General features: G+C 39.6%; 1 protein-coding gene across 2 annotated transcripts in view; it reads left to right on the forward strand.

Annotated features, from left to right (window-relative positions):
* The window catches only part of mtrex (Mtr4 exosome RNA helicase), a 33,095-nt gene that overhangs the window by 17,609 nt on the left and 711 nt on the right, over positions 1–14,775 (forward strand). For both annotated transcript variants that reach the window (XM_046066801.1, XM_046066800.1), the window contains 15 exons: positions 1,497–1,576; positions 2,083–2,193; positions 3,820–3,921; positions 5,093–5,218; positions 5,914–6,064; positions 6,377–6,549; positions 6,642–6,710; positions 6,788–6,913; positions 7,021–7,131; positions 7,228–7,416; positions 9,859–10,022; positions 10,515–10,620; positions 12,139–12,195; positions 12,289–12,451; positions 14,223–14,327. In XM_046066801.1, the coding sequence (XP_045922757.1) occupies positions 1,497–1,576; positions 2,083–2,193; positions 3,820–3,921; positions 5,093–5,218; positions 5,914–6,064; positions 6,377–6,549; positions 6,642–6,710; positions 6,788–6,913; positions 7,021–7,131; positions 7,228–7,416; positions 9,859–10,022; positions 10,515–10,620; positions 12,139–12,195; positions 12,289–12,451; positions 14,223–14,327 (1,833 nt within the window). The remainder of the gene's footprint in view (positions 1–1,496; positions 1,577–2,082; positions 2,194–3,819; positions 3,922–5,092; positions 5,219–5,913; positions 6,065–6,376; positions 6,550–6,641; positions 6,711–6,787; positions 6,914–7,020; positions 7,132–7,227; positions 7,417–9,858; positions 10,023–10,514; positions 10,621–12,138; positions 12,196–12,288; positions 12,452–14,222; positions 14,328–14,775) is intronic.

Consider the following 14,775-nt stretch of genomic DNA (forward strand, 5'->3'; position numbering starts at 1 on the left):
AAAGCTTGTACATCAAAATGCTTAAAAACCCTCTTATAAATGAAACGAGGTTTAACTTTTATTCCCTAGTATGGGTCAAACTCCAGAAACACATTTCAAATAAAGTAACTCGAGAGAGTGTTTCGTTAGCACCCTCGCTGACATGTGTCTTTCAAATCTGACATCATCAGTTTGCAATGCAGTTTCTGCCCAAGCTTGGACTACAAAAGTGTGCAATTTCTCTCCATCTATAGACAATATTTTCACAGGCTGAGTAGTAACCCTCGTGACTACTAAACTGAGCTTCATGTGTGAAATCAATGGAGTGCCCATAAAAATGCCTGACAAGGTATCCTGAAAACTACTGACCAGAAGAAAGCTTTTTGTTTTTCATGACCCTTTAACCTTTCTTTTACCACCATCATTCGGACAATTATTCCAGTTGTATGGAAGAAATGTCAAAAGCCAAAGGGGCGAGTACAATCATGCTTCTCAGATACTGAGTTGTCCTTTTTGTCTCACCCTAAGGAGAAACGCAAGACTTCCGGCTCACTGCAGGAAGTCTGTCTTAGTGTGTTTTCATGCAGTAGGGTGTAATCAATGGCACAAGTGAAGTGTTATTAGACTCCTTGCTCTTTAAATGTTTATTATAACCCTGCTCTGTGTGTTACGTGTCACAAAGTGGATGTCCTGGCTGTTTTGCTGGAGCCATGGATGTAGCTTAGGCTGACCTCGCTTTTTATGTTGGCCCTTGTTTGTGTTTGTCTTTGGTATTGCTGCTTAAAACATGAAAAGAAGTCCCATTGAAGTAATTTGTCATTAAAAATAAATACTGCACCATCAGACTTCGTGGAAGTTTCTGAATAACACAGGCACATAAGAAGGACTGTTTCCCAGAATGGTTTCATGAATAAAGAAAGACCTGTGACTAAGTTTCCATATGGGCAGAGATAGCCAACCAGCCGCAGCAAACAATCTAATGTGATTAGCACAGTAATAAGACACTGGTGGTTGTGGTGTCACACTCATATACAGCCGATTACAATAATAAAGTGTTTGTTAAACATGTGACAGCATTTAATTGTTGTTTTTGAAAAAAACAAAAAACTAGTAATCAATTTGTAAATATTTTGAAAAAGTCAATCAAACTCTACTAAATAACATAAATTAGAGAAACTGTTTTGTTGAAACATATGGCTGTAAAATGAGATCAAATCTAGAGTTAAAACAGATTGAAATAAAACGCAGCAACATCATTTGCTTGCTCAATCCCTGGGTGGTTAAACTTTTCCTGTAAGCAGTTCTCCTCGTTGTTACACATCAACCACACACGCCAAGATAAATTATATTTAAAACATTTTAAAATGACTCAAAAGAGTGTGTGTGTGAGTGAGAGAGAGTTAGAGGCATAGTTGAAACGCACAGGCTCAGGATGTGCTTTGTGCTAATATTTAGAAAGTTTTCTGAGCAGCCATGAGAAAACTTTAAGAAATGCACCCTTTGTTTGTTTGTTCCAGATGATGAGAAACGTCTGGTGGAGGAAGTGTTCAACAACGCAGTGGACTGTCTTTCAGACGAAGACAAGAAACTCCCTCAGGTGAGGAGAACGGGTTTCTCTCGCTCTGTGCCCTCACAACTCGGGCCATGTTTTTATAAGCATCCACGTCGCCCTCACTTTTTGAACCCAGTGCTGCCACCTTGTAAAAGCTCAGAAAAATGGCCCCAGCATTTCCTTCAGAGTCATTTTCTGCTCAGAGTTGCAGTTAAACTACTTTAATGTAAATAGCTGTACACATAATGTCAACATGGGCTCAAACACTGTGCTCCTGTTATTCTACCCTTCTTTGTTGAGCCACATTATGAAAACCAGCCGTGTTGAGGTAATTGTTTTTGGGACCGCTACTGCACAAGCAATGGCAAAGCTAACCATCCATCACACTTTTCTACTATGAGGGGTTAGATGCTTTTCCACTCTCTGTCTCTGGTACTTTGATGGCTTTAATCGGATGAACAAACTGGTGTATATGCACTGTCACTAAACCTTTTCATAAACAAAACGCTACAAACACTAATCTTCCTGTCATTGCTCTTGCCGTACCACAGGTGGAGCATGTGCTGCCACTGTTGAAGAGGGGGATAGGAATCCACCATGGAGGCCTACTGCCCATCCTGAAAGAGACCATAGAGATCCTTTTCTCTGAAGGGCTACTCAAGGTACACCCGTCCCTGCATCAAGATGCTTATCAAAACATGCTTAAACAAAAAACATTCATCCCTCTCAGCAGAGTGATTGCAGTTACTTGATTTTGTAAATGTTCACCCTACTTTATCACCCAATTAGGGTTGAATTTAAACATCATGTATATGCAGCATAAATAAAAATGTTTAATAATTAGTAGGGATGCAGGGTTGTCACGTGTATAAATTCCGACGCAATTTGATAAATAATGTATGTGGTTCTTGTGTCGCGTAGCATAAAGACTTCATAGCCTCTCTTCAGGTAGGACTCTCATACTGCAACTCTTGTCTTTTTAAAGAGAGAAAATGACACAATTTTGGAGGGTCAGACCGTTTGTTGCCTTTTCTAAGAACTCAGCCTCAGATGGTGTGAATATGCTAGAAGACAATTCAGCAGAACAGTGTCTGCAAATTTTTGTGGCTTTTTCTGACACTTTAAAATGCTTCCACACTGCCGACATGTCAACATTATTGATTGATGAAATTTCTTATTTTGACTTATTAGGCCGAACACCAAAAGTGCTTTTATGAATCGTCACTATTGACTGCATCATCATTGCGCGCGCCGGAGAGAGGCCAGCAACAGAAAGTTTCATATTTTACAATTTTCATGTTATTTCATCACTAAACCCATTTCTCAATAGTTTTGAGGTGAGAAGTCATCCGGCTGCAGTTTCAGGACCACATTCCTAGGACCAGAACTGCATTTCTGGGACCCTTGTTTACTTTGATACTGCCAGCTAGCTATGTTACTCTTGACATTGTTGATGTGCAATTGTTTACATGTTAAGTTGTTGAGACTGTTATCTATTTTAATAATATAATCCATTTAGGAAAATGTATTATAGCCTACATACAGAACAGCTTTCAATATCGGCCTGTTCTAAGTGTAGTTTGGACAGGAAAGAGGTCTAATATCTGATCTAATATAATTTTCAAAATCAAAATATCTGCTCAGTTTCACTTTAATATCGGCATCGGTCTCAAAAAACCCATATCGGTCGGGCTCTAATACTTACTGAGCGAAACGTTATGACTGTGTCTTAAATCAATACTCTTTCACTGCTCCCTACTCCATATCTAATGAGTTGTATGTAGAGGACTACATAGTGAGTTCACCCACAAAATGAAAACAGCACTTTCAGAACCTACAATCATTATCACAGCACCGGTAGTTAAGTCATTGCTGTCGGGCAATTGGTTGGTGGACTGTTTTTTTGTTTTTTTTTATCAGCGCAATACATGATGGTATATCGTTTATACACAACTTTTCAAAATGCATTCTTGGATACTTTGAGTGGACTATATAGGGTATGTTATTTCTCACTATATATTCAGAGAGCACTACAAAATGGTGAGCTCACTAAATAGTCCTCTATATAGTGAGTAGTGGGTGATTTTGGACACAGCCTATGTGTATTTGAACTTTAGAATTGGCTTTCCAAATATTTTATGGGAAATGAAACACATTCAAAAGGTTGTTATAATAATTATTTATTTAACAAGAAAATTGCCTTTTATAAAGTTGAATCGGTCAATAATGACATTGTCAGAATATTGCAGTGAGATGATCTTAATGTTTGCTTTTTATTCTCATCCCAGGCCCTGTTTGCTACAGAGACATTCGCCATGGGCATCAACATGCCAGCTCGCACTGTGCTCTTCACCAGCGCACGGAAGTTTGATGGCAAGAATCACCGCTTTGTAAGAGCACGCGTAGATTTTTTAAAATGTCAATAGAACATTCTCTCAGGAAATTCTCCTCATCCTACATTACATGCAAAAAGTACATTAGATTGTGGAGCTGCAATTTCCATCACTGTGGCTGTGAGCACACATAAGCAGGAAGATGAGCCCAAAAAGTATAGTTTATGTAAACTAAGCCTTTTTGGAAAATATCTACCTTTTGATGGAAGCTCTGCTATTTAGCCCAAAAAACATCCAATAAGAGTGCTAAGCGAGGTTAATCTCCGTTTCCGTTGATCTGTTACTGTGCCTGTAGCCAGTAAAATAGTACTACTCCCCATAAACTCTGTGATGTCTTTAAAACAACAGCTCTGGACTATGTGTAGTGTGGAGTTGTCACTCGCTGTGTTGCCCTGAAGCCTTTATAAGGTCTTCCAGTCCTGCAGCTTGCATCGCCACATAAACAGCCACGTATTGTTTATAAGAGCTGGGGGCTGTGTGTGTGTGTGTGTGTGTGTGTGTGTGTGTGTGCGCGCGTGTGGAGCTGCCGTCACTTAGAAGCACCCTTCATCTTCACTTCATACACATGGATTTCCAGTTCACTCACACACATACACACACACACACACAAAGACTTGACGAGAATTTGAGAGAGAATGAAACTGCCCTCCAAGAAGGTTCATCAGGAACATCTGGTGCGTCTAAAGATGCCAAAGCTCCACGCAGGCACTCACACATTTAAATACACACAACTTTCCTGAAACACACTGCATTTCAAATCAAGAGCTGATCCCATGGCATGCGGTCATTTCAACACAAAAATAATCTTATCTTCCCTTTTTTATAGCAATTTTATTGCTTAAAGACCAGTAGATGTTTTTAATCAGTCATGTGCAATGCAGAGAAATGTCCTCAGAGGCTTGTGGAAAACTGGTTCAGTCTCTTCCTCACAAGACGCTCTAATTGTAGAACTACTTCGTCTATTCGTCATCTATCTATTTTCCAAAATATATATGCATTACATTATAAAAATGCTTCTTTCCCTGCCTTTTTACCTCTTTTCTTAGTAGTATAAAAGGCTATTTATTTTCCAGATTTTGCCACAACACCTGTATAGAGAGAAGAGAGAGAAGCATTCACTAACAAATATCTTTTTTCTTAATGTCTGGTGTGTTTTCATGTGATCCAGATTACATCAGGTGAATATATCCAGATGTCTGGGCGAGCTGGGAGGAGAGGAATGGACGAGAGGGGAATTGTTATTTTCATGGTGGACGAGAAGATGAGTCCAGCTGTGGGCAAACAGCTGCTCAAGGTACTGTGAATATCACTGCTACGGTACTTTTTACGTTCAAGTTCGGGTAATTTTTCTGAATCTAACTGCTAGTCATTGATCACATGTCTGCGGGTCTCTTCAGTGCTGTCTACACGTTCTTCTGCTACAGTAATAATCCCATCAATGAAACATATTCCCTGCTGTCTTTTTGAGAATTAGTTTGAATGATTGGATGGAATTTGTCAGAAGTGACTCTTAAGTTGTTCTTTCTTTGGATCATCTGGCCATTTGGTGCTCCATCAGAACTTTACAACACACAGTCACAGGGAAGGCAGAAGCTCTTGGTCTTTTGTCTTTGATTTGACACATTTATAGCTGCACTGCTATAAATACATAGCTGCATAGCTTTTGAACGACGTTGTGTTAATGTAAAACTGTTTGTTGGCGCTGTCACAGTGCTTAACTCCCAGGGTGTCTTGGAGAAAGCTGTCCAACGCATGTCTGTGGTTTGGGAGGTTCAGAGGTTTCAATTGCAAAATTCTCCTCGGTGTTTAATTTGGGGAGCTTCAGCCTACATTTATTTAGACCTCATACCTTCTTGGCACTTCTAGTAAAATGCTTACAAGACTGTCAAATCACATAATTAATCCCAGCTGTGCATTATTAGAAAAAAATAATTTCTTTTGATGTTTTCTTTAATTTTTTTTCTGTCTGGTTTTTATTCTGCTGCTCAGGGCTCTGCAGACCCTTTGAACAGTGCCTTTCACCTGACCTACAACATGGTGCTTAACCTGCTGCGTGTGGAGGAGATCAACCCAGAGTACATGCTGGAGAAGTCTTTCTACCAGTTCCAACACTACAGGGCTTTGCCCGGTGTTGTGGAAAGTAAGCATTTTTCCGTATTTACTCCAACACGCGCCAGGCGGGATGAGCAAGTAACTAGATAATCTCTACTCTGGATTCTACTTGATTAACGTATTTCAGATTCGTTGATTTGTTTCCCAGTGGCTGTATTTTGCATCATTTATAAATGGCAAACAGTTATGTTACTGATTCCAAAAATAAGTTAATTAATTATTTTCCATGTCAAGAGGTCGATGTGTAGAAAGCCTCCAAGAAATGTTTTTCACTGGATAAAATAACATTGACTGTCCGGTGTGGCCTAGTTTCATGTTGCTGACTTTTTTTTCTGTGCAGAAATTAAGAAGTATGAGGAGCAGTACCACGCCATTGAGATTCCCAACGAAGAGGGTGTGGTAACTTACTTTAAAATCAGGCAGCAGCTGGCCAAACTGGGTAAAGAGATACAGGAGTTCACCCACAAACCCAAATACTGCTTGCCCTTTTTACAGCCCGGGCGACTTGTAAAGGTAGAGCTTCACCCAAGTACAGTTTGACAACAGCACACTAATTATGGATTTTTCACCTGTCATTTAATGGCTCTTTGTTTTCACCCCCACAGGTAAAAAATGACGACACTGACTTTGGCTGGGGAGTTGTTGTAAACTTTTGCAAGAAGTCTAATGTGAAGGTAAGTCGTGTCATAGTGTCACATGTATGTGAATCCATTTACACATGGTTGTGACTAATATGCATTTCCCCATTTAGGCCAGCACAGACTCAGAGCCGCTGTACGTGGTGGAGGTTTTGGTCCACTGTAGTAAAGACAGTGTAAAAGATGCTGCGACTGAGGCTGCTAAACCTGCTGCTCCAGGGGAGACTGGAGAGATGCAGGTGGGTGCAACAGACACACAAAAACACACTTGAATGCATATTACATACAAAAATAAGACTATATGTCTCTGTAGTCAGGAATACGGTAACTCTAATCTTTTGTTTAGGTGGTCCCAGTGATGCTCCATCTCCTGACATCCATCAGCTCAGTTCGCCTTTACATCCCCAAAGACCTGAGGCCCTTTGACAACAGACAGCTCATGCTGAAGTCTATACAGGTACAAAATGCAGCCATCTTGAAGCAAATATTGAGAACTGAAGAAAGACCTTGATTATAAATTGTTGCTCTTTCCCTCCAAACATTTTGTGTGCAGGAGGTGCAGAAACGTTTCCCAGATGGCGTTCCTCTGCTCGACCCCATAGATGACATGGGCATCAAAGACCCTGCACTGAAGAAAGTTATTCAGAAAGTGGAGGCCTTCGAGCACCGCATGTACTCCCACCCCCTGCACAGTGACCCCAATTTGGAATCTGTCTATTCTCTGTGTGAGAAGAAAGCTCTGGTAAGAAACTGGATGTGTGTGTCTTTCAGTTTGTAGGAGAGTTAAATGTCAGCGTAAGAAAAATATCAAACCTTACTAAAAGCCAACCATTTGTGAACAACAGGTCACAGTTGTTACTATTGAAATATGAATTACTTTTATCTTTCCTTTTATCTACATTGGCTACCTTTTGTTAGATCACAATCATTGACCTTCAATTGTCTTATCCTGCCAGACACGTCGGTAGCGGCCATATATATTCATGCAGACAAAGACAGAAAGAAATCAAGTATCCGTGGAGTGGGTTTATCTCTGCAGTGTGTTGTATAGCAAACAATGACTCCACTTCCTGTCTTTCAGCACTTTATTGCAAGGCAGCAGCACAACTTTCCTGCAACTATAGACGGGGGAAAAAACATTCACAGTGTCTGTCTTGCATAAATTCTGTCTGTGTCTTCCCAGGGAGAAGTAATGTATAATAAAACAGTAGATACAACTGTCATGAAATAAAGGAACAACCAAAATACACACCTATCATGCATACCTGTCATTTTAGAGAAGCAAAACAGGCAGGGTCTCTTTAAATCTATCACCACGAGTCTCAACAGTGCAAGCTTTACAGCAGCCCATCAGCTCTAAAACACTAAAATATCAACACATTCACATTATCAGTTGTTCAAAGTAACTTGACATATCTACGTAGCCACAACACTAGGAGTCTACAGCAATGCTAGGGACTTTGTGAAGTTGTACTTATGCACAGCCATGCTTTGAGCTAGATATTCACAATGGCAGTGCTAACATGCGGATGTTTAAGGGGAAGTATAATGTTTAACATGTTCAACAGCTTAGTTTTATGTGTTAGCATGCCAACATTCATGAGTCCAACTGGAAGGATGGGAATGCCATTAGATTTTTAAATATTTGGTCCTAAACCAAAGTATTGGACACATTTTTGACCTGATGATGGGGCTGAGGGGGACATGAAAAGGTCAGGGTTATGGTCAGTAGGATCCATTATCTGGGCACTGTAATAATCTTTATTTATTGATTGAATTTTTTTTTTACAGAGCATTTTTCAAAACAATGTTACAAAGTGCTTTCACAAGAGCAAACAAAATAAGATAAACAGTAAAAGCAGAAAGAAAGTTATGAAATTAAAATACAATTAAAAGAAATATAGATAATTAAAATCAATGAACATCTGTATGAAATTGCATGGCTATTTACCCAATAGCTGTTGAGATATTTCAGTCTGGACCAAAGTGGTTGACCAACAGACTGACATGCGCATGCGAGAAAAGTTCAGAATAAATAGAGGAAGAAAATCTAGTGGAAATACAACATAGACAGCTTGTGAAATAAGAATGGCTACACTTCCTGTTAAAAGACACCCCTTTTCAGAAAAGTGTGACATTAGAACATACAGTTCCATTATAGTATCGGCAATACTTTAATAGGAAAAATAGCAAATATAATGTGTGAAGTGATTGTGTGTTGTACATTTCAAAATAAAATTCTACAGCTGATCCAGATTAAAATAAATTCTGTTCATGATTCAGCACAGCATTCACATTTCTACATCTGTGTGCTCTGCTTTACTGAACGATCAAGGACCGAGTCAGACTGTTCAAAACAACTTCACATCGGGGGGATACAAGTGCACGGTGCGATAGATGCAAAACGCCCAGACTTTTACCAGTGGGTGGAGAAAAAGCAAATCAGACTGTCATTGACGATTTGCATAAACATTTACATCCCTCCGTGGTCGTGTGTGTGTGTATGTGTGTGTTGTGAAATGATGGGGGATACAGTACAGCGTAAACTGGATTGCTTTGTTTGTGTGGTAGATAAATCCTCAGCCTCAGCAGCTGACCTCCGCTTTGGCCTTCACATTTCTCTAACACACCACATCATGGCTGCTTAAGTTTCATTCCTCATTTAATACCATGTAGAGTAAAGCTAAAACATTATTCATTTTGATAATTGTTTTTTGTGGAATTCGAAAGTCTGAATTTTCCTGCTTTCGTGTGCACGTATGATAGATTTCTTCACAGTTTCCATGTAGCCACCAGAAATGAGGCTACAATTTTTACTGAAATTTAAATGTATGTTTTTTGAGTAATAAGCAATGTTGGTGAAATCTCTTTGTGCATGTGTTTGCTCCTTTGGCCCTGAGGTTAGTGTTAACGGTAACGGTTGAAGGTTAAAGTGGATAATGGACATCACAGAGGACAGACAAGCAGACAGAAGAACATCTGTTGGCAGATAACTCAAATATTCCACTCCATCGCTGTGACAGTTAATCTAGTGTTAGAAATGATCTCATGCACAAAACAGCTAGTAGTACTCACAGTGCACTTAATAATTATGAAGTATTTTCTAGAAACCCTGGAAGAGCGTCTCTCCAAGTTGAAGTTGAAGGTTAAGGTTTTGTTGTATAACAACACGTGTGTTTTTTAGATCGCAGCAGACGTTCGAACCGCCAAGCGAGAGCTGAAGAAGGCTCGGACCGTCCTGCAGATGGACAAGCTGAAGTGCAGGAAGAGAGTTCTGCGACGCCTCGGCTTCGCCAGCCCCTCTGATGTCATCGAGATGAAAGGGCGGGTTGCCTGTGAAATTAGCAGGTAGGGAAGGATAGAGCACGCACCCAGCACACAATTTGTGTAAATATAGATATAATATAGCTGCTTAACTTTTGTTGTATTCTGAAGTGACAAATAAGTCTTTTAGGGCAGTTTAATATTAAATGGAGATTTAGGAAAGTAAAATTGATTTAATGGAGCAAAGGGTTGTGGCTCCAAAGTCTGTTCGTTGTTGCGAGGTGCCACCGCAGTAATGGCGGTTTGTCTACTTCCATCTGCAGCCCAGATTTGTCTATTGATGAGACGGACAGTGACTCTGGATGGTGAAATGTTGCATGGATTGTGGTTTAGGGTGTAGTTAAGTGTGAGTCCTGCCAGGCCTGAAGCATGAGGGTACATCTGCTCTCGCCTATCCTTACTCACTCTACACAGTTCTGCACAGTTATTACTTGAATAGAACAAGGAAGAAATAAATCAGATCCTGTTTGATAAAGTAATACTGTAATAATTCACTCTGTGTGTGAATCTTTCCAGTGGCGATGAGCTCCTTCTGACGGAGATGATCTTCAACGGCCTCTTCAACGATCTGACGGTTGAACAAGCCACCGCCCTGCTGTCCTGCTTCGTCTTCCAGGAGAATGTACGAACAAATGCACACACAAACACATAATTCCTCCAGTTCTCCATACAAACAGATATTTAAGCCTTCCCCAAACACTGAGATTAAACGGCTGATTCCCCGTTCCCACACATTCAAGCCCCACAAACGCATTCTTGGCCTCCTCCCCTGCGCTGCAACCAAAACAGAAACCTGAGGTTAGTGTGTGTTTGTCTTGCCTAATGAAGCCTGTTCTCTCAATGAGGCAATCCAGGGTCAGATGGTTTGTCAAACCTTTTCTTTGGCTCTGCATCTGCTCCGTCCTCAGAACAACAAATCTCAGTCTGGACTCAATCACGGCTCCCACTCTCGTTATGTCTTACTTGTGTCAGAGAGGAGAGGGAGCAACGACAAGCAGCTGTCATGTGTACCGCTACAGGAGCGCTGTGTGTGTGTGTGTGTGTGTGTGTGTGTGTGTGTGTGTGTACAGCTGTCACCTGTCATTAAAGAGCACCTGCTGTTAGTTTAGCTTGGGATGACGGCAAACCATCCAACTTGTCTTTAAACCACAGATGTATTCTGACATTAAAGTGCTCCCAGGTTCAATCACTTATTCGACAGTGTTAACCATCAGATATTTACTGTTTTAGATAATTGTATACTATTTGACAACATTTAATACTTGAGACAGTTGGCTTTTGTTTAATAGAGGGGGGAAAAAGGCATTTGTAGAAAAATATGTTTTATATTCCTCCAAAGTAAGTTATTAACAGTATAACTTGGTGTCATTCAAATGATATCCGGCTCTAGTTACATATTTGTTTATTGTTTGTTCATTTATAATGTCGCTACCATGTGACAATTACAGAAATTACTTGTAATAGTTTTTTCCTTCTTTTTTTTTCTATTTATCTTGCTGAGAGTATGAGAAGATCGACATTCTCATATCTGTCCGATCACCATGAAGCTACAGTCTGCAAGCCATTTTGCTTAGCTTAGCATGAAGACTTGAAACAGGGAAACAGGTAGCCAAGAAAAAATCCCAGAGCTTGACGAGCTGTTTCACCGTTTCCAGCCTTGTTGCTAAGCTAACCAGCTGCTGGCTGCAGCTTCAGATATGTAGTACAGATATGAGAGTGGTATCGCTTTTTCCATCTTACTCTTGGCAAGAAAGCAAATTAGAACTACTCCTTTAAGAGAGATGATGAAATTTTGCAAGGACACCAGAGCCTCATTCCCTGTGAAAGCCTTCATCAATGAAATGTTTCCTTTTGCTAATAGTGGGAAGTTAAAGCAAAGGTTAACTACCAGGCAGGTGTTAATGTAGAAAAGGTGACAATTAACGCTGCTGTAGGTAACTTTCAGTGACTAACAATCAAGAAAAAAAATTAGTAGTTTTCTTACCAAATACGAGCAGATCAGATGTTTGAAGCATTATTCTCATTTTAATGTTGAATGTTAAAAACCCCATCTGACCTATACTAAATAGAAACTTATTTTCCTGTAGTTTGAAACCCAGACTACAAAACAAATGTTTGACATTTTCTTTTTGTCCTCCAGGCCAACGAGATGCCAAAACTGACTGAACAGCTAGCAGCTCCGTTGAGACAAATGCAGGTGAGACCACAATAAAACCATCCCCGATTTGTTTCGTTAAAAGTTTGAATTTGTCGAAAATGTGAATGCTGCTGTTGTTTTTGTTGTGTCCAGGAGTGTGCGAAGCGCATAGCCAAGGTTTCTGCAGACGCCAAGCTGGAGGTGGACGAGGAGACGTATTTAAACCAGTTTAAGCCCCACCTGATGGATGTAGTGTACGCCTGGGCTAACGGCGCCACATTTGCTCAAATCTGCAAGATGACTGATGTCTTTGAAGGTGCGCCATTCATATTATCCAGCAGACATGACAGGAAGTTAAAATACAGGTGTTGAACTTTTCTTAAATGTACAATGTGTAATATATGGCCAGAAACTTATTTTATCAACAAAATGTTAAAGAAGGAACGACAAGCCTTTAACTGAATCTCGCAGAGGTAGAATGGTGGACAGTAACTAAGTACATTTACTTAAGTACTGTACTACATTCCAGATGGAATTATTGTACTTTAAACTGCACTAGTTTAATTTGGTAGCTATAGTTAATGATTACTTTTCAGATTAAGATTTAATATAAAAATAATTCACCAATACAGTACATCGCATTGTTCAAGATTAAACCAGTGGTTCTCAACCTTTTTGACTTCCAGGAAAGCAGCGTCTAAATAACTGACATAACATGAACTGTGTTTCCTTAAGGCATGAGTGAGATTCAGCACAGGAATGGAAAGCAGAGGCGCACCAACATTACTGTGGAGTTTTGTTTTTAAGTGCTCTTCATGTTACACTTAAATAATTGTTCAAGGCCCAAAAAGCAAAAGTATCCAATATTTCCCCCCAAAAAGGCTCATTGTTCAAGGATCAAAGAGGTGAAATGATTCATTATTTCCCCCAAAAAACAAAGATTAGAGAGAAGTCTAAAAAATGACTTTAGACAGCAGAACTTTCTTCTTAATGCCTCAATTATCATCTCACGATTTATTTTATGACCCTTTGGAGGGGCTCGACCCCTAGGCTGGGATCCACTTGACTAAACTAGCTAACTGTAAAAAGTAGTTAAAATCAGCTCCACCTAAACCAGCTACGAAGTCAGTGTTGTTTACACATCAGTGCAGCAGTAAGTATCATTTTTCTACAGATGAAGTACTGAAGATGTAGTACAGAAGTACTTCTAATAATTTTTGTACGTTTTGCTGTTAATACTTTTACCCAAGTAAAGGATCTGAATACTTCTTCCACAGCTGCCAAAGTACAATATGGCCTTAACAAATCCAGTGCAGTCACTGGGAGGCTGTTAAAGGATCACTTATTGATTTATTATGTGTGGGTTGATTAAAACCAAGTTACATCAATTCTCCCCACAGTTTGTGTCTCTGACTCCCAACAATGACCTCAGCTGTAAAATATTAGATGTCATCGTACTAAGAAAGTAACTGCAGAGTTGAGAAACTTGAGTATGAGATGAAATCGTGTGTTGGTGAAGAGAGAGAGAATTGATGAAACCCGTAAACTAACTCCTTTATTCATTTAAATTACAGGTCTGTAACTTTCTAATAATGTTCTGGGGAATTTTCTCAAATAGTGTGTCATTTTGTCACTTATTAATGGGAGAAATGGAATTTCCTTGAAAGAAATGCTCCATTTTATACCAACGTAAATGTTAATTAATTATTGATTTACTTACCTATTTATTATTGGATACAAAACTCTCCATACATGTTAATTTATGTTTGCCCATTGACAAATTGCACTGACTGAAGACTGTCTAGGCTAGAATCACAGAATTCAGTAATTAGAAGTGTACCACTTTAACACTGTCTCTCTGTTCCTTATTAGTAGTACCAAATGACATACCATTCTTTGCTAGAAACCCGGAGTGTTCGTCAAGTTCAAGAAATTAGTTGTTACTGAGGATACTAAGATTGATCCATGGCCAAAACCATTCTTCCAAGATGTCCTTATTCAGACGCTCAATGTGAATTAATGCTGGAATTTGGCAGTAAATAGTTTTCAAAAATAGATTTGGGTGTATTTGTGTCTGTGCTGTGCAGGGAGCATCATCCGCTGCATGCGCCGTCTGGAAGAGGTACTGAGACAGATGTGTTCTGCAGCCAAGGCCATAGGCAACACTGAGTTGGAGAACAAGTTTGCTGAAGGTAAGAAACCTCAGGGTTATTACAGCTGAAACAATTAGTAATTCAACAGGAAATTAATTGGCAATCGTTAAGGCCATTTTTTTAATAGCAAAATCACAAATTCACTGCTTTAAACCTCTCAAATGTTTGCTGGTTTCTTAGTCTTCTGTGACACTTAACTGAGTATCTTTGGGTTTTGGACTGTTGGTTGGACGTAACCTTGGACTCAGACACCTGGAACATGGTGACTGCCATTATCTGACCTTTTTTCATTGTCCAGATGATACACGAACAAATAAAAATAATTAAGATTTTCAGGTTATGCTTGCAACCAACGTAAATTTCTGCTCCACAACCTTAAGTATGTTGTTTGACATGATTTACCCATGTGATTATACGTACAGTTGTTAAGTCTTGAAAATGGACTGGTTATACAAGTAACTGCAAGATGTATTTTGGTAAATTCTTC

The sequence above is a fragment of the Micropterus dolomieu genome, linkage group LG13 (assembly GCF_021292245.1).
Source record: "Micropterus dolomieu isolate WLL.071019.BEF.003 ecotype Adirondacks linkage group LG13, ASM2129224v1, whole genome shotgun sequence".
NCBI classification, from domain to species: domain Eukaryota; kingdom Metazoa; phylum Chordata; class Actinopteri; order Centrarchiformes; family Centrarchidae; genus Micropterus; species Micropterus dolomieu.